The 18907-nt window shown below is 52.6% G+C and overlaps 1 protein-coding gene across 1 annotated transcript in view; it reads right to left on the minus strand.

Annotated features, from left to right (window-relative positions):
* Nucleotides 1-18907, minus strand: part of FAM53B (family with sequence similarity 53 member B) — a 54522-nt gene that overhangs the window by 21633 nt on the left and 13982 nt on the right. Inside the window, exons 2-4 of the mRNA XM_040606252.1 lie at nt 13662-13903; nt 10610-10661; nt 1653-2377 (exon numbers count right to left, since the gene is read on the minus strand). Coding sequence (XP_040462186.1) covers nt 1653-2377; nt 10610-10661; nt 13662-13730 — 846 coding nt within the window. The 5' untranslated portion in view covers nt 13731-13903. The remainder of the gene's footprint in view (nt 1-1652; nt 2378-10609; nt 10662-13661; nt 13904-18907) is intronic.

Genomic DNA, 18907 nt, shown 5'->3' on the forward strand with positions numbered 1-18907 from the left:
ACACCAGTGGGTTATTAACGGAGACTCCAGAACGCTGTGTTTGTCAGCGTGCGGTGGCAAAGGCAGTTTTAACGTGCTGGTTTTGAAGCGAGGAACCACTTTGTTTTCTGGTTTTGAGGCAATCTGGGTCTTTTACAGGCTTTGGTTTGCTGGGAAACTCCCACGTGGGCCGGCGGGACATCCTGCATCACAGGTACAGGTCAAGCAATGAGTAGAGAGAGGATCAGGAGGGGGCAACTGTGCTAATCCAACCTGTGGCCACCGAAATATAACACGCATAAGTTGGTTTTACTGCCCATCCAGCTCATTAGCTAATAAAAAAGCTTAGTGTACTAGATGCTGCTGGTGTGGTTTATCAAAAGACGAGAGCGACCCTCCAACCCTCGTATTTTTCCCCTGCTATCACCTAAATATGTGATTTTCTCATCCTCTTTACCCTCCAAGCTGCTCTGGAGAAGGAAAAGCTAAACTCTTCCTCCAACTCCACCACACGCCTTCAAACACCCCCTGTGCTGCCAAGCATGAAACGCTATAAAATATCATGTTCTTGTAAGTGGGGAAAACACATGTACAGTGCCGGATGCCACCCCAAGGGGAGAACCCCCACGGCTGTTTCTCCACCCCGCTGACGAATAGCTGCCAGCAGTTTCCCTGTGAGCAAGGGGATGCCTTGCACCGGGCGGACTCACCGGCCGCAGCTGTACAAGGAAAATCAGGACAGATGCTCCCGACACGGGATGAAGCGCCGCAGCACCGCACAGCAGCCGACGGCATCAAACCGAAACCACAGGGGAAGATCTCTGGCCAGCAGAAGGTGACAGCCCACCCCAGGAGGTGCCCAGGGCAAACCCCCCCGCTCCCACAGCGGGAGCCTTCAGGTACCCCGTTATCTCCATCCCACACAGAGCTGGTGGTGTCATTGACTCGACGGCTATACATTATCGATGTGGGAAATGCTGACTCATGAAACTGCAGAAAAAGAAATGTTAGGAGTGAGAAACGGGAACGCTGCTCACGCAGCCTCTCGCTTTGGCTCTCATTAACGCCCAGTCACCCGGTCCTGCCGCGAGAGGACTTGGGAGCAAAATCCTCCCCGATCCACATCCCAAATCTGTTACCTGGCTTCGTGCGGCAGGCTGAAGAGGGAGGTTGTGCTCTGTGTTTGCAACTGAAAATGAAACACGGTAACGTCTCCAGAGTGGAAAATTACAGATGCTAAGAGCAAGTAAAGCCCATGGTGGTACGAATTCAACCCCTGACGAAGCCAGGGCTAGGTGCCTCGGGGTGCTGACTTCAGCAGGGCAGGGGCTCCTCTCCTGAGCTCAGAAATGAGCTCAAAAAAACCCCCGCAAAACGTATTTCTGCTGGAAAAGCGTGCCAGGAGGAACCGATGACATGGTGGGACTTGGCGCGCAAAAATCACCGCAGAACAGAAACGTGGGAATTTAGTAAAGAAATCCCTTTGGAGGGGAATGGGCATTCTGCTCACGCGGAAGGATGCACCTCCCCGTAACAGCCGTGTTACTCTGCGTGCCGCAGACCCGCCTCGGGAGGATGCCGAAGGGTTTTTAGCGAAGCACAGAGAACACCACCCCCTCACTGCCGAGCCGCGCCTGCAGGGCCCTCGCGGGGCTGGCCCCGCCGCGACTTACCTGGGTCATCTTGGCGAGATCCAGCGAGGGCCGCTGCTCCTGAACCTCCTCCGGTCTCCGCCGCTTCACCCCGACCTTTTTGTCGTTCAGGACGCAGGGCTGCGAGCGGCTTCGGGAGAGCCCGCCGGCCCGTCGCCCCAGCTCCGGCGTGGAGGCGGGCGTGCTGCTTGCCGAGGGCGGGCAGTACTCCGAGGAGGAGAAGCGGTCGTGCGAGCAGGAGAGGGACCTCTGCATGTCCACCCGCTCTCCTCCGCGCCCGCCGGTGGCCGGTTTCCTCGGCTGGCACCCCAGCCGGTTGCTGAGGGCGGGATGCTCGCAGGAGAGGGGGTTGGACCGGGATGGCAGGCTGAAGCTCGAACTCCTCTGCATGGTGGCAAAGCCGTTGGAATAGCGTTGCACGCTCCCCCCACTATAACACCGCCGTTTCTCCACCGGGGTCCAAACCTTCGAGCCTAAGGGTCTCCACGAGGTCCCGCAGCTGGACATTTCATCGGAAAACGAGAGCGAGCGGCACTGGCGCTTGCTGGGGGGGGCTGAGGGGTTGCTGTGGGGGTCGCTGAGGCTGAGGTCTTTGATCAGGTTGGTGACGGAGCAGGTGCTGGCCGTCTCCCTCGGCCAGCGCGAGCCCTCCTCGCCCTTGTCCGACAAGCAGTCCCAGATGCTGGCGCCCGGCTGCTCGAGCTGGAGTGGACATTTCCTGCTGAGATCTCTCCATCTGTCATTTTCTGGTTCAGAAAGAAGAAAAAAAAACACCCAAAAAACAACACACATGCACAGGCATTAGCATTAATTAATTCTGCGATTCGCTTTCTATGTCCATAAACAAAAAGAGTAGCATATGGGATGTATTCCAGTACAAATTAATTAACTCTTGGAATATAGTTTTCCGAACTGCCAACAGAGCGGCTGCTGCGGTGTACACGGAGAGAGAGAGAAAATTACAATTGCAGCAGGAACAGAACTGCTAGAAGAAGGCAAAAACATGCCTTCGCATATCCGGATCGCACTGGCTAAGTGAGATTCAGCAGCATAAAATGGTGCGGCCATTGCCTCATCTCTGTGCTAAGTCACGTCTCAGATCCGTGCGGCTGGTCCTGGGCTCCACAATCAGTAATTGCCTAAGAGACGCACAAAAACTGGAAGTGAAGAGCACAAAGGTGTAGCAGCACTGGGGTGAGACGGACCTCAGGAGACAAAACCCCAGACAGGAGATGAGAGAGCAGTTGGGATGGTCCTAACAGAAAGGGGAGTGCTCCCTGGGCACCCAGCTGCCTGTGGTAGCACAGAAATCCCAACAATTTCCCCCAAAAAGTCATCAAAGCCTACGGGAAACCAAAAGCCATCCTGATACCCGTTGGGTTGTCCCGCTCTCAGCCGCTGCTAAAGTGTTGCTCCAATGAAACCCACTTATCCCCACCAAGGCTCTGAGCACCCCTCCCACACCAACCCAAAGATAACAAAAGCGGGGGCACATAATCAGCTGTGAGATGGCTGATGCTGTCACAAACGCACAATAAACCTCCAGCAGTTCTTTGCAAGACGCTGTTCGTAGGCTCCTGTTGTGAGGCTCATCATCCAGCTCCCCTCCAGCTCCCCAAGCTGGGCACCCGGGTGCTCTGGCCCAGGGGCCCCCCTGCCCGGTTACCCACACGGAGCAGGAAGGTGCTGCAGAGACCTGGGCAACCCGGGCTTAGCATCTCCTCGGGGCTGCCATGAAAATCCCAGGAGTACCCAGCACAGCCAGTTGTCCGCGTTTCTATAACAAACCTAATGCTGAAGCATTTATTTAAAGGGACAAATCACTTCACAGGTTCACTTTTGTAAAAAAAAAAAAAACAACAACAAACAAACCAAAAAAAACCCCACACTTTTTTTAACATTTTCTCCCCGTTTCATTCAGCTTGTTTACACCAGAGTTTGCTCCTCCTGCAAATTGGGCTTGCATTGACAGTCTTCCAGCGCAGCACAGCAAAAGGTGGTGGAGACCTGCTGCAGGGTTTTGGGGCCAGCATAAAGACACTATTTATCAGACGGGTTTTGCAGTGACCGGGTAAAGCTCTGAGAAACTTGCACCTCCAGAAGCCACGTGGCTACGGGCAGCTCCGCATAGGAACCCTGCAAACCCGGCTACAGCTGGGCTCAGAAATCCCACTGATGACCGTGTCAAAAGAGGATTAAGGGCGATGATCTCATTCCCACACATGGTCTTGCTGACCAGAACAGAAAAAAAGCAAAGCATCACCGAGGTCTGGCCCCCCGGTGCAGGCGAGCGGGGCTCGCTGCAGACACGCCGCTGACGCTCAACAGGAAAACCATGGTAGGACAACCCCATCGGCTGCTGCAATGGAAAAAAGTAATCACCCAACAGACTTTCTCCGGTGACTGGTTTTGTCGTCGGCTGCTGCTGCAAACAAAGGCAAACCGTGCTAGCTAACCGTCACTGCGAAGTTTCATATGATCGTATCTAAATCTTGCGATATTTCGGAGGGGGTTTGGGGTTTTTCCACTCTGGCAACTGAAGGATGAATCGAAAGCGGTACCCAGCCCACAGCTGTAGGTACCAACCTGAGAGGGAAGATGCAACGGTGCAGAACGCTTCCGAACAAGGCTCGGTTTCAAGTCAGGAGGTCAGATTTGGGGCCCCTTACACCACTCTTGGCCAGTTTTCCCATTTCTCCCTGCCACCGTAACAGCTCCAGCCACAAACAGCCTGGCTCTGCCCTCAATAACCGCACGGCATTTTAACTGTTGCTGCCCTCATTTTAATAAACACAATGAAAAGGGAGAAATCTGTGCTAAACAACTACATCTATGTTTAGATCTTTATTATTTTCCCTCTGTATTCTCCTGCCAGCAGAGAGATTTCTTGGGTCAGGTCAGCAGACAAAAGAAACAGAAATAGAAGCCGATTTTTCATGGCAAGCTGCCACGATCCTCTGGCCGGAGACGTCACGCTGTACAAAAGGCCTTGGTGAGGAGGATACGGGACACCTTCCTCTTTCACCCCTGCTCTGGCACAAACAGCTATAAATCTTCCAAACCTTGCAAAGCAAACGGTAATTACGCCGTTATCCCCAGCGCTAGCTTGGGGTTATTTGCTTCTCCCCCGGCCCCGCGGGAGCTGGATTTTGGCAGGGCAGGGAGGGGACCCTGGCACAGCTTGTCCCCCCCGCTCCCCGAGCACCACTGACGGGTCCCAAACCACCGGGTGACCCAGAAAATGTTTTTTTTCAGCGCAAACAGAAAACTGTTCGCCCCTAAACAACCTGGAAACGGGGTAGACTAAGGGCTGAGAGTGGAAGTAAAGAACTCAGGAAAGCCTTACTGAGGAAAAGCGGCTGGTTTTCTGTTCAGTTTTTTAGGGCTAAGATTCACATCCTGAGCGTGCTGATAATGATAATTGCAGCGGAGCCATTAATACTGCTGCACTTAAGCATGTATTAATTCTCTTAAATTATAAACCTCAGCCTGGTTTACCCTGAGGCAGTAATTTGTTCCAGGATAAAACCCACCATGAGAAACCCTCAGCTTGCAAGTGAGCTGCTTTGCTGGAGAACTCTCCTTTGCCTATTGGAAAAAAACCAGAACATTTCCAACCAGAGCACGATGTAAGTGTGGCACGAGGGGCTCTTCTCCTGGTTAAACGGGCCTTTCTTGGCTGTTAGCATTCTTGGATGAAATAGCACCTTTTTTTTCCCGATTTTAACTTAAAACTGCAAATACAAACACTTCAGAGTCACTTGATGAGCACGTCCAGCAAATTTCTCTTGAGATGTTTCAATCTGCAAATCTGTATTTCCAGGGTGAGGCAACACAAAGTGAATTTTCTGGCATCTCTTTGGTTGTGAAATAGCTTTCCAGCTCCCAAGACACAGGGGGTTGTTATCAGCAGCCTGGGGAGGACTGAATTTCTCGTCCTGCCCTCTCTGGCCATGGCAGCAGGAGCCTGAACCCTCTTGCAAACCACGCACAAAGCAGTAAGAAATTCAGACAGGCAGAAAGCAACATTAAATTCAAGTTACAGCTGCGGGCTCCCAAGCTACCCAGCCTCAGGGGACCCAAACCCAAACTATTTCTGCTTTCCAAAGCAAGGCTGCGATAGTTAGCTCCGATTTCAGCCCTGGAAAGGTCAGTCTGAGCCCCAGCACCCACATCACCGCTCCAGTCTGCACGCCATCCCACCACCCTGCCTCTGGGACAGTTCGGTGGCAGAGCCTTGTCCCTGGGATGACAGGATGCAGCCCCGCCAGGGATGCTCCAGGGGGGAGATATTGGGCGTCAAACAGCCGGAGCACTGGGGGTGTGGGAAGAGCAGCCGTCGCTGCAAGCCACAGCATCTGCTCTCCGTGCAAGGCTAATGCCACACCAGCATGCGCCGGCAGGACTCGCTGGGCTGGGCAAGCAGCAACACGCCCCAGCAAGCCCCGGCGTGTCCTGGCCCCTGGCTGCCGGGCCATCCTCACCTGGTTTATTTCCCCCCTCTCTCCAATTTTCAGAAGCCACCTGCATGTGAGCACAGCCCAACCCACCCTGGGATCGTCGGCAGCATGCTCAAACACGGTTGGCACCACTGTCTGTTCCTAAATTTCCTTTCGGGCAAAACCAAGACGTTGACTTTGAAGAGTGAACGTGACCCCTTAACAGCATCCACCTGTTCTCCTGTGCAACCTCCACAGCACCAAAGAAGCCCAGTGATCCAGGGCAGGAGGCACTCGCGGGCTGAAGTCACATCCCAAAATCAAGGAGCTGGGCGTCATCCTCCGAGCATCCCCGAGAGCTTTGCACAGCCCCGTGGAGAACAGGAACCATCCTCGGAGCATCTCAGCCAGGCTTCCGAATGCTGAGCTCCAGGTGTTGCAGGAGCAGCGCACGGCCAGACAGGAACCTTGCAGCTTCGGGGTGGCCATGGGCTTTTTAAACGACTGCTGTGCTCCTCTGGTGACACAGAGTAAATTTTAATGACCATGCTCATAACCACCGAGAAGGGTGTAAAATGAAAATGCTGACACAACTTTAACTACAGCGACACAAATGTGCTGCTATAATATTTTTACAGTTCTTTTTTATACATAATGCATGATCCTTCTGCTCAAGTTTCCTCTATGTTCCTTTCCCGTGAAATAATTTACATTAATACATAATTTATTATGGCAACTTGTAAAGCAATTACGGTTTTCAATCAATTTTGCTTCTCCTTTTTGGCAGATAAATCCTGTTTGGATCCTAACCCAAACATTTCTCTTCACACAGGTGCGCATCCAATTCCCTTGTTTTACATGTTGTTCAAGTCGAATTTCAGTCTCCTGGTCCCCGTGCACAGGGGGAAGGCAGCCTGCATTTTCCACTGCCCCCCGTTTATGTTCGAGAGATGATTTCTAAATGTGGAACAAATTTAATGGTTGTAATTAGCTGACGGCAGCGCCACGGAGCCTTCTCATTGGAGAAATAAGATTAAAATCCGATGCGCGGAGCTGTGCTTCAATGGGAAACGAAAACAACAGCCCCCAAACCTACCGCTGGAGAATAAACACACCAGCGAGCTGCGGGCTCCTCGTGCCAACCATCCGCGTGGGGGAGGGAAATTCCCCCTCTCGACGGCAAAACGTGCCCTGCTCCTCAAGGCGATCCTCTGCCGAGGCGTCCCCGCGCCAGCCATGCCTTGCTGGCTTTCCCTGCACGGCTTTTCTCTTCGCAGGCTGACTGTGCTTGAACGCCCAACCAAGACGCTGCCCTACACTGGTGGCCTTTCCAAAGAAAAACCTAAAATCCCCGGAAATCCCAGTTCAGAAAGAAGAGGCGCGCGAGCCCTGTGGGTGCTTTCAGGACGCGATCAAGGGGCATCACCCACCGTGGGCTGGTCTTTCTTCTGGCCCCTTTGCTTTCCTCTGCCACCCACACAGGGTGAAAAGCATCTTCCAGGTAAGAGGTGTGCAATGATGAGACCCAAGGCTGCGGCCCCCCCCGGCACGCTCACCTCTTGGACCGGTGGCGTTGCCAAACCGCGCCGGTGGAGGAGCGTGCCGAAGGACAGACCAGCTGACCTCTGCCGCAGCGCTCTCCAAGGCCAAATTCTGGGGGTGCTTTCCACGGGAAAAAGCAAACGACTGTTAATTTGAAAAGAGCACTTCACAGAGGATGTATGCAGGATCCATCCCCAGGGGCTCAAGCCCGTCCTCCTTCCTTTCCCAGGCAGGGCTGTGCACGCAACACCCAGCACTCCGGGACTCTGATCCTGCAGCCAGGGCGACTGCGCTCCCCAGCACCATGTCACAGCCTCAATAAAACCCTGCCTGCAGCTTGCCTCAGAGATAATTTCTTGCTTACACAGAAATCAGGAGGCCACAGTTGCTGGCACGCACCCGCTGAGGTTTTCATACAACACTGAACTAGTGCAGCCTCACGCTGCCGACTTAGATGCTGAGTACTTCTTATATACCTGCTAGGGAAAGGCGAGGTGATGCCACCAATGCCTTGTCAAAATACTGTGAATTTTCATCTGCCATCCACCCAAAGACAGGAAAATTTCAACAGAGGAAGTCAAAAGTAATGCCCCAACTTTCTACTACGCCACCTTATCTCTCTAGCACAGTCACTGATATTTTCACTGGGGACATGTGATGGAGACTGCAGGAGAAGGAAAAGGAAAAAAGGAGGACACCCCCCCACACACACACACACATCTAACAACAGCAAAATTCTTAAACTCCCAGGTGTTTCAAGGATCCATCAAGGAGAAGGGAGAAAAGAAAGTGTTATATTTATAATTTTAGGCACTTTTAGGCACCTTTAATCTTCCTCCCGGCAAAGGGCTATATAAAGATAAACCCCAATCCTTTTAGTAATATTCTCATCACACTGACAGAGGTATTTCTTACAGATCTAAAAATCAAAAGATTATTTTGGTTGCTTTGAGAAGTGGATCTAACATTGCATCATTTGACTTATCAAGTGTTTAATAATGTTTACTCATACATTGAGTTACATTCCAATCTACAACTGATTTTCAGGTTCGTGCAGTGTACACGGTATCCACATCCCGAAGGCATGCGCTCCAGTTTACTCTTTTTCCCCACGTCATGCCACAGGTGAGCAGGACCCCAGCCTTGCCACCTTGGGCCAGCTGGGTTTCTTGGTCACGCTGCGTTACGCACCCCTTGGAGCTTTGACTCAACTTCTTCCTTCTCCTTCCTGGAGATAAACGCTCCCGAGCCGATGCCTGTGGGAAGCTCCAGGGTTTGGATGATGCTTTCCCTGGCATCCTGGCCAAGGCTGGGCTTCCCTCTGCCCCACCGTCCCACGGCCGCTGGGACCAGCCATGAGCTATCTTCCTGCCCAAAGCTGCCCTTGCCCCCAAAGCCAACCGGGAAGACCCTGTGCAAAGACCCTCAGCCTCTTCTGGCTAAAATCCCATAAAATTCAGCCAACTTCCCTCCATGCCCCCAACATCGTACATGGAACTATGAGCCTTTGCCTCTCACTGGCTGTGCTGCCAGTTCAAACGTCACTGTGCTTATTTAGCTCAGCGCTTTCCACCGACGGGGACCTGGCCCTTTGACCTGAAATATTCCCCCAGTTTTGCGTTCGGTGCCACCATAACCATGGGACTTATTTAAAAAGTCAAGGAAGTTTTGACACCGGATTAGTCTGTGATTGTGGCCCACGTGGAGGCACCAAGAAGAACGCTTGGGAAAGATGCCTAAAATTAAACCCAAGCCATCCGATGCCCTTGCCTGCTGGAGAGATTGGCTCCTCTTGACTGGGCATGACGAAGACCATTGCATGGTAAGCTGTGGTCAAGGAGGTGACATTCAGTCCCCTCGGAAAGAGGACAACTTGGCAGCCGAGGAAGACCAGCCCAGTGCTACAAAACTGCAGAAGGCTTTGTAAAAGCTCTTAAAGACAAGCTGCTTGTCAGTTAGGTGTGGACTCTTCCTATCTGTTGAAGAGCCTGCCAGCGCCACAGTGCAAGACAAGACCATCCGACTGGGTTTCTTTGTTCCTCACTCACATCTGACAGGCAGCAGAAAGGGAATGGGCTGCCTCTACCCCTTCTTGACTTTGAAGCTTGCAACTTTCATCTGAAAAAATCCAAATGCTTTCCATCTTCCCCCCCCCCCCCCCGACTGGAGTTATCAGAGAGCTTGGGAAATATCTCCTGTCAATGCATTTGCTTGGCTCCCATTAACGCTAATGAGTTGTGTCCATGAAGAAAAGGGGCAGCCGCTTTGTCTGCAAAGTATTGGCTTTCATAGCAAGTAGCTTGGCTCGAGTTTGACCTACGATTTTAATTGGGTTTTGAGACTTCGCCTGGTGACTGGCTCCCCCCCACAAAACCCAAAGAGCACAATATAACAGCACATCCTGCAGCACGGTCAGGTTTTGCTTGCAAGCTCTGAGATAAAAGGGATTAAACATCCTATACCATGGCTATTGTCAAAGGTAAAAATAAGACATTCTCCTTATTTTTTGAGTTTTCCTTTGAGTTTTGAGTCCAAACACTTTGTTGCCAAGTGGCAGAATGTTTTAGTGATAATACTGATATTCCTTACTGGCATCGTGCAAACACTCGAGAGCCGCAGTCACACGCTGGATACTCAAACACAGCCTCAGACCCAGAATGCTCATAATCTCAACTATAGGAGTTACTCTAAAAATAAGCAGATATCTCAAAGGGGAGGGGAAAGGAGAGAAGCAATTCACTCAGCAATAGCAACAGGGCAGCACAACCCCCTCCGTGAAGGAAAGCGGCACGGGCATGATGGCCACCACTAGTGGGTGGTGGGCTGGGTGCCCCTCCATCCCCACTGTGTGGGGCAGGTGGGTGGCTGCCCACCCCACGGTCTGCAGGGGGGCGTTTTTTGGAGACATCCAGCTAGTCCGGACGTCTTCCCACCCATCACTACAACGAAGCGGGAGCGGAGGTAGAGTAAATACGGACAGAAGTTTCTGTTACTTACCCATCACGCCACAAGAGAAGAGGGTAGGTCCTTGACTCATCTTTGGAGTGTGCTGCAAACAACCAGAAAAACTATTCACTTCTCGCAGACTTGACCGGGGCACCAGAAACCACCCTGCCTCCAGCCCTGGCAAAGCCACACGGCACCCAGCGGGAAGGAGAGCCTTGGGTGCCCACCACGGCCCCACTGCGGCAGGGACCAGGGGGGCAGACCCAGTCATCTTCCCTCGATTAAATCAAATTTAATTAAACACTGCGGAGAGTCGCTGTCAAGGCCCAAGCATGCAGCTGGTGGGTCCTGCAGCTAGTCCTTTCCCATGGGAATAGCTGCAGCCAGGTCCCCAGCCCTGGGACCCAAAGCACCGGAGAAACTAAACTAGGAGCTGCGAGTCAGCAGGAATCCCGGACTGGGCAAGAAAGCAGCAGCAGTGGTATCTGAACCCCATCCAAGCCCATTAAAGCCTCCCATCTAGGTACAAAGCAGCTATTTAGTTTTTTAAAAAACATACAGTGTGTTTCTAAGGCAAGGCGCCCTCACCCCAGCACTTCTGGGGAGCCCATGCTCGGATTGTGCTGAATTGCACTAAAAATAGGGGGAAATGCCACTGCATGGGCACAAAGTAATCCCAGTTGCTTTTTACAGTCTTTTTTCCCAAGAATCTTCCTCTTCGCAGCCTAAGAGGCATCATCGGACTTCTAAAAATAGGCACAGACTGTTTTAAGTACAATAAATCAATATGGGCCTGCAGCTACATCCCATTCCAGCTATGTCTGCAAAAACACTCCTTCCTGCTAATTGTTCTTTTATTACCCCCCAAAACATCCATATTCTGCTTCTGAAGTCTCTCTCCTGGCAACGCCACCCCATCTGACCGAGGCTTCACATCATTTGAGGGAAGCACCAGCATCACCCCCCTTGCTCATCTGCACTGCCACAGCTGCGTTTTAACTGCCGTTAGGCCACCGCATTCGTAAATTCTCTCCCGATCCGTGCTTTACACGTTGCCTGCTCACATAATGATGACGATGATGATAACAACCAAACACTGGCACCTCCCTGTACAGAGCAATCCAATCAAAGGATATATACACTTCATATACAGAATACTGTAAATATTGAACACAGAGGGATGTGGGGGCAGAAAACAACGATGGGGTGCGGACAAGAAGAAGGTAAGTAAGGGCTGGCCACCTTCTGTGGAGCATGTGCCACTTTTCTTCTAGGTGAAGTAAGGCTAGCTCTGTCTGTCAAGCCCCACCTCATGAAGCAGCAGGTAGAATTAATGAGGAGACAGCAAGCACAGGCAGCTGTCTCCAAGGAGTGGCCAAAGCGGAGCAAGGATGGAAGTGGGACAAGCCCCAGAGAAGGCAGCAGTTCTCACACACATCTGTGTGCCAGCCCCAGAGACCAGTTACTGCCTCAAACGTGGGAGGGAGGAGAACATCTTCAGGTGACATATGTCCCATGTTGAATGTAATTACCACTCTGTAAGATGTTCATCTTAACACCAAATTGGGAACTGAACCAAACGAGCCCATGGGGTGCTGGTAGGCGACACTGCCCCGCTGCTCAGGCATTTATTTCCTTTACGTTTTGCTTTTTGGCCTTTCCCAGGAAGTCAAGGCAAAATCTCTTGCTTTCTTTGCTGGATCAGCCTTCTTGTATCTGCCCCAATCCAACAGCCCGGACAACCCGGCAATCCAGCTCGTGTAACCGGGACTATCGCTGCACTATCGACCCAGCCCCAGAGCTGCAGGAGGCACTGGGCAAACACGCGAGGGCAAAGTTTCCCGGTACAGCTCTGCACCTCCGCCGCCTGCCATCGGACAGCCCGGCTGCCCATCCCTTCCCCCAGCACCAGAAGGAACCACTTCTCACCCGCCTCCCTCCAGCCGGTTCCCCCCCACCTGCCCCGCACACCTCCTGGGGCACCGCCGGCGTCGGATGCTCAGGCTCCCGCCTCGCCCCGAGCAGCAGCCACAGGAGATGCTGCCTTCCTAGCAGGAGCCAACACTAAAGCAATGATACTTTTCTAACGTATCAATAGCCTTCCTTCCCAAATTTCACCCTTTTAAGGCAGGATTTAATGCTGCCTCTGGCTTGCTCGCCTTCTCCTCCACCACGCGCTGCCAGGGCAGCCTGCCTTTCCTTTGCCCTGGCACGCTGCGCTATCTGCCCGGAAAGCCCAGCCAGATAGTTTGTCATCCTCGGCAAACTTAGGCATTTATACTTCTTTTATGCTCAAAACGCCCATTTATGGCTAATCCTGCCAGCTGCATCCTGCTGTGTTCCTGCACGCCCTTATCTGAGACGCTCAGCGCACCCCGCGAGGAATAGCCTTTCAGTCCAGTTTCTTCTTGGACTATGACATCTCTCCTGGAGGACCGAGGAGTGAATGTCCACCACCAGCCTTGCTCTGGGCTTTCTCAGATGGCTCTCCATCACCCCACACCTCTTCCTCCTGCCCCTGCTCCCCTTGCTCCGATACTGCCCCAGACAAGGCATTGCCCCTCATGTGCCACTACCATAGGTATGCTCAGCCCCATGGGCTCACTTGTCCCTTGTACCATCATTCAGTCTGTTTGCTGCCCCAATTTGGTTGGTTTTTTGTTGTTGTTGTTGTCTTCTCATTTGGTGTTGGCTGGATTTGCATCTCTCCAGGCTGCCAGTGAGACCGTTAAGTACCACAGCACTGCCCTTCGCCATTTCCCACTTAATCCTGCTCCCCACTTGCTCATCCTTCTATTAATGATGAGCATCTGTTCGTTGTTGACAAAGTAACTTCTTGCCCATGTTATTCATGACAGTGATTTTATTTTTTTTCTGCTGTTTATTCCATTGCACGCTTACTGAAATTCACATATGCAAAAGCCACAGCACCCCTATCATTTACTAATCACCTGCTCCTTGGATATTAACGCAGCTCGGTAGAAACCAGCGCTAAACCACCTAAAGATCTGACCCTGCAGCACAAAAAAAACCCCTTCTTATAAAGCTACAGCAAAGCTCTCAGCAGCAAAACAGTTTCGAATAAAGATTTCACAAAGCTTACCAGCTCAGTCCTGCATGTTACAGAGTCAGCACCTTTGTTTTCCCGAGTTTTGGTTAAGATCATCACCATGGTAATGCAGCCCTGCCTCGGAGTCCATCAGGGTCCAGGCGAGGGGCGCTGGCAGCCACGGTCTGGCGAAGCTCCTCGTTCAGTCCATGTTCCCCCGGGAAAGGCTCAGCCCCGCCGGCTCCTGGGGGGATGCGCAGGAACAGGCTCCCAGCGTGGAAATCTCCCTGCGTGCACTGAGAGAGGGGAAGGGTTTAAGGGACTTGCCCGGGGGGACGGCGGGATGGAGGGGGAGTGCGCTGGGCAAGGAGCAAGCACTGCCCTAAAACCATCCCGACGGTGGTTGCTCCAGGGGAGTATTTATTTTAGACTCTTAAATATTGCTGGTGTTCCTCTGCACCTCATCAGCACAGAGGTGTTTCATGGGACGGGCGCTGGCACGGGCTGTTGGAAGCACGCAAGGTACACAAGGCAAGCCGGAGGGACAGAAGTATTTCAGGCAAACAATCAAATAAATAAATAAATAAAGTTTCCTCTGAATTCTCTCTTTGAAGAAGGGAACTCATACCCCTATATCGAAGACACGAAAGCTTTGGAGAGGGGCTTGTTAAAGCCCCGAGGCTGATCTCTCAGAAGCCCTTGCCCCCAGACCAACTGGGAGCAGATGTCCGGCAGAAAAAGCCTCTCCAGCATCCTTAAGACTGTGAAATCCCCTGGATGCCCCTATCCCACCCCAGCTACTCCCTGTTTCCCAACCCATGAGGAGCCCTTCGGGGAAAAAAAACAAGGCAAAGAGTTGCCTGCAAGGAAGGAGAGAGCTCCCTGCCCTGAAATCCCCAGGGCCGCACCATGCCTCTTGACCCTTACCTATTTCTCTGGAAGTTTCAGGCAGGAAAAGCCAAAGGCTGCACAACGAGGAGTGCATATTGAAAAACAAACTGTGAGCCAGGCTCATACAGCACCGCACAGACCTGACCACGAGCCCGGCCTCACCTCCCGGCATCCTCTCCAATAAACTTATTCCCATAAAAAAGCAGATAGATTGCAACTCAAATCTGATTATAGAAATCAGCGTTTTCCCCAAATCACTCCTCTAACCTTCTTTTGCTGTTGTGTTGCCCTGCAGTGAATGCAGACAACCAAACCCACCATTTGCGTGATTCAAAGAGCATAAAACACTGATTTTGTAACGTGCAGTCAAAACCCAACTGCAATATTTAAGGACAATATTTGAGAACGTGCCGCTAAGTACTAAACCTCATTACAAACTGCTGTGGCTTCTTGTCCCAGCTCGTCAATCACCTTTTCTTTGTTTACTTGGATTAGAGCTCACCACGGTGTTAAGGGTGGCTCATTTGAAGGCCAGCTGGCTGGTAAAGAAAAATCACCTTCTATTATTTTGTGAGGACAAAGTTCACCCAGAGTGCAAAGCCAGGATTTGGAATCAATAAATTTTCCAAAGATTTACTGTTCCCAAGAGCAGCTGGTACAGTCTCCAGCTTCTTACAGGACATCAATGGGCTTATAACATGTGATTTACCAGTAGCTTCATTATAAACCTCTGGGCAACCTAATGACCAAATGCAAACCGTCAACTAGAAAAGTAAAGCATTTCAGACCATCAAAACAGCACATAATTTGCAAGCCCAGAGCACGTATTTATCAACAGAATCATAGAATCATTTGGGTTGGAAAAGACCTTTGAGATCATCAAGTCCAACCGTTAGCCCAGGACTGCCAAGTCCACCACTAACCCGTGTCCCCCAGCACCGCACCTGTGCAATTTTTCATGCCAGGAAAGCATGACCTGAGGGAGGATGGGGTGGCTGGAGGACCAGCTGACTAACACAGCAATGTGTGCCCATCTCCACAGGACTAAAACCCCCTCCCGGGTGATCCTGCAGGCAGCTCAGACAGCTCTGCTACAGCACACAGAGCCCCGAGGTTATGCTGAGGAGCCTCCCCCAGCTCTGTGCTGGGGCCAGCTCGGGGACACCACACTGTTTTCCAGGAGCAAGCAGAAAGAGTTGCTGTGCAGTCATTAATAAGGTCCGTGGGAATATTACATTCTGTATTTTGATGGTCCTTGCATCAGATACATGGGTACGCAGCAAAACCTAGAGGTGCCGTTGAGGAGGCATGGCTGCTGACACCAGGCTCTGAACAAACACGGGGCGAGGGGATGCTCCCGCAAAAGCTCCCTGCACACAACAGGGAACAGATGGGGACAAATGAAAGATGCATGGAAGTGAGGAACAAGTGACACATAAACAGCAATACAGGGGAAAATAAGCAGTGCTTGGTGGCCTGCTCACTGCTGAAGCCTCCCGCGTTTTACAGTAAGATCCCCAGCACCGGTACAGGGCCCCAGCAGCACCAATGCAGCACTGCCAGCAGCTGCGCAGCGCTCCATCCTCACCAGCTCATCTCCTTTTCTTTCTCATGAGCGCTCTCCCTGAAGTTTGAGCTCCACCAGGCACCGTGGCTGAGCCACGGACTGAGCCCAGGCAGCAGAGCAGCATCTGCCCATGCTGATGTCTGAGCCGGCTGCCAGCACACAGCTCCCATTCCCTAAGGAAAAATCCCCTCTGGACAAACTTGCAGGGCCAGCAGCCTCCAGCAGAGGAGAGGTGCTGAGACCCCAGCGCATGCCTCCAAGCCGGGGGAGCTGAGCCAGATTTAACCCCCCCCACCAAGGATGAGGAGCAGGGGGCTTTTTGGGAGGCTCCAGCCTTCCCTTAGCACTGGGGAAAGCCCCGGCGCAGAGCTGGCAGTGCCCTCCTGCTCCCCTGCGCCACACCGTAGACAGCTAAAGCACGGGCCGGGGCCAAGAAACACTCGAGTTTAGGTTTTTATCCGCCAAAACCTTGGTTGTCCCTGCTCCCGACACAGCGAAGGGATGCTCGCCGCAGGGCTGGACTCACTGCGCTGGGGAGGACGCCGGAGCCATCGCCGGCACGGCAGCAGCACGGGAGCGAAGATCAAAGCAGCATTCGGAGCAGCATGAAAGCAGTTAAGCAGGGCTCCTCGTTAACGGGGTATGATTTCTTCACGAATAATTATCTTTCCCTAAGGTAATGGTTAATGTTGCTGCAGCAGACTCCTCTACACACCCAGGCGCAGCAGCCAGCAGGCAGGAACCGCGGCAAGTACAGGCAGCGGCTCCCTGCCCGGGCCGGACGGGCTGCAGCGCACACCTCACACCTCCCCTCGCCCACCTCACCCCTCCCCTCGCCCACCTCGCACGTCCCCTCGCCCCGCTCGGCTGCATCTCCTGCAATCAATTAACACAACCCTAACGATAACGCAGCCATCCGCTGGCGAGCTGGCAGTTCGCACCACCCAGCGTCCGGTCCCAGGCGCACTCTTAGCTCTGGGCTTTTTTGTTTTAACTACCACCTGGGTTGGGTTTTGAAATCCTCCCCGCTGAAAAACTGCAATGAAAAGGCAAACTTTCCAGTGAATTGTGATCTTTGGCTCTGCATCCTGCTTCACCGGGCTCCTGACGCACGGCGTGACCCAGCGCGGTCCTGCCCCGTCACGTCCTCTCCATGCAAACAAGTGCTGCGGGACAGAAACGCTTCTGCAGACCCAGGACGGGCTCCCTATTGACTGAGGAGGAAACTACTGTGTATTTGCAGACTGGAGGCTTTCACACATACAAATGCTAATAAAAAGATACTCTTCAGGGACCATCCTTTATTTTAAGAAATGCATTTCCTCTTTTACAATCAGAAAAAGGAACTATCTTCATCCCACCGTCAAGGTTAAGTTCAGACCTGGGCCACGGTCACTGCAATTGACACAATCTCCTGAGCTGGATGGAGCACCCACCAGCAGCGCTAGCACGTGGAAGCCCCCAAATTTTAGCAAACCATGCTTTTTCCATGGGTATTGCTTCAAAATACAGACCGGGCAGAAGCCCAGGTGATCTTTGCAGTTGCAGAGGTAGAAAGAGTTTTCTCTCTGAGCTGCCTTCTGGACAGTACTGCAGCAACTGGGAGCTGGGTTTGGAAAAAAACCTGCACTGCAAAAAGAGTAAGTCAGACGATCCAACTTTCATCCATAGGCACGAAAGGTAATGCTTGTGAACAAAGATGCTCCTTACAAGGTACCAGCAAGGAGGGCAGCCCTAGAGATGCTCACCGTGGGCAAACAGCCCTTTCCTGCAGGGCGGTCCCACTCCCCGCACCACGACTGGTGCCACCGCAGCAGACTCCAAGCACCACACAGCTGCCGAGCCACCACCAGACCCTGTTCACCTGCCACACTGAAATGTCTGGAAAAGGCCTTCGGATTTAGCAAACTGTCTGTCGGATGCTCTGCCATGGCTGGAGGGAGCCTGAGCAGTAACCACCACCATGCACCCATACACCTGACCCTCAAGCAGGACTCTTCGTGAGGACAACTGAGGATCAGCATCACACAGGTCTCCACTTGCTTTCCACCACCCCCTGCACAGAAAACATTCAACCCCCATCCGGCTCAAATAATCCATCTCCAGACACACACGCTGACACAAAACCTATTTACAGGCAGAAAGGGCACACGGGAACGAGGAGCCGTAGCCGTATTTTGCATACTGATACACCTTGCAAGCAGCACAGCGGGACTGCTCTCAGAACATAAATCACCCGCCCCTGCTGAATCTTTAACGCTGCTCAAAGCCTTCAGTGAAAAAGCCACGACCCACGCAGGACCCCGCTTCTTACACCATGCCCCAGCACGGCTCCCTGGGCTGTGCCTGGAGAAATAGTCACACACCCCCTTTTGCCTGCACAGCGAGTTTTCTTAAACCCCTGCAAGAAGAAAAAGGGAAGTGTTCCTGACCTTTACTTTCTGAATGAAAACAAGAGCTGCCCGTCCCTCTCCGGGCGGAGGATTTCCAGCCACTTCCAAATCCCTCCCAGGCTGTGAAAGAGGAGGAAGGACAAACACCCAAGCCCAGCCTTCATCCTCGGCGCAGCTGCGGGCTTGGCTCCATCACCACCAGCAGGGTCATTCCAAAACACTACGGTGCAACCCAGAGCACGCTTTGGCTCAGCAAAAACCATTCCCATTCCCACACCATGAACGTGGGCTGTACAGGTCCGGAGAGCCAGCGCTGATGCTGCACCAAGGCACAAAGTGCTGCGGGGGGCAAGGCTGGAGCCAGCCGAGTCTCCCGGCTCAGCGCATCTTCCGGCAGCCGCTGCCCCAAGGGTTCACTAACACCAGTTCGGAAGTTGCAAATGTCACCA

The sequence above is a fragment of the Falco naumanni genome, chromosome 9 (genome assembly GCF_017639655.2).
Source record: "Falco naumanni isolate bFalNau1 chromosome 9, bFalNau1.pat, whole genome shotgun sequence".
NCBI classification, from domain to species: domain Eukaryota; kingdom Metazoa; phylum Chordata; class Aves; order Falconiformes; family Falconidae; genus Falco; species Falco naumanni.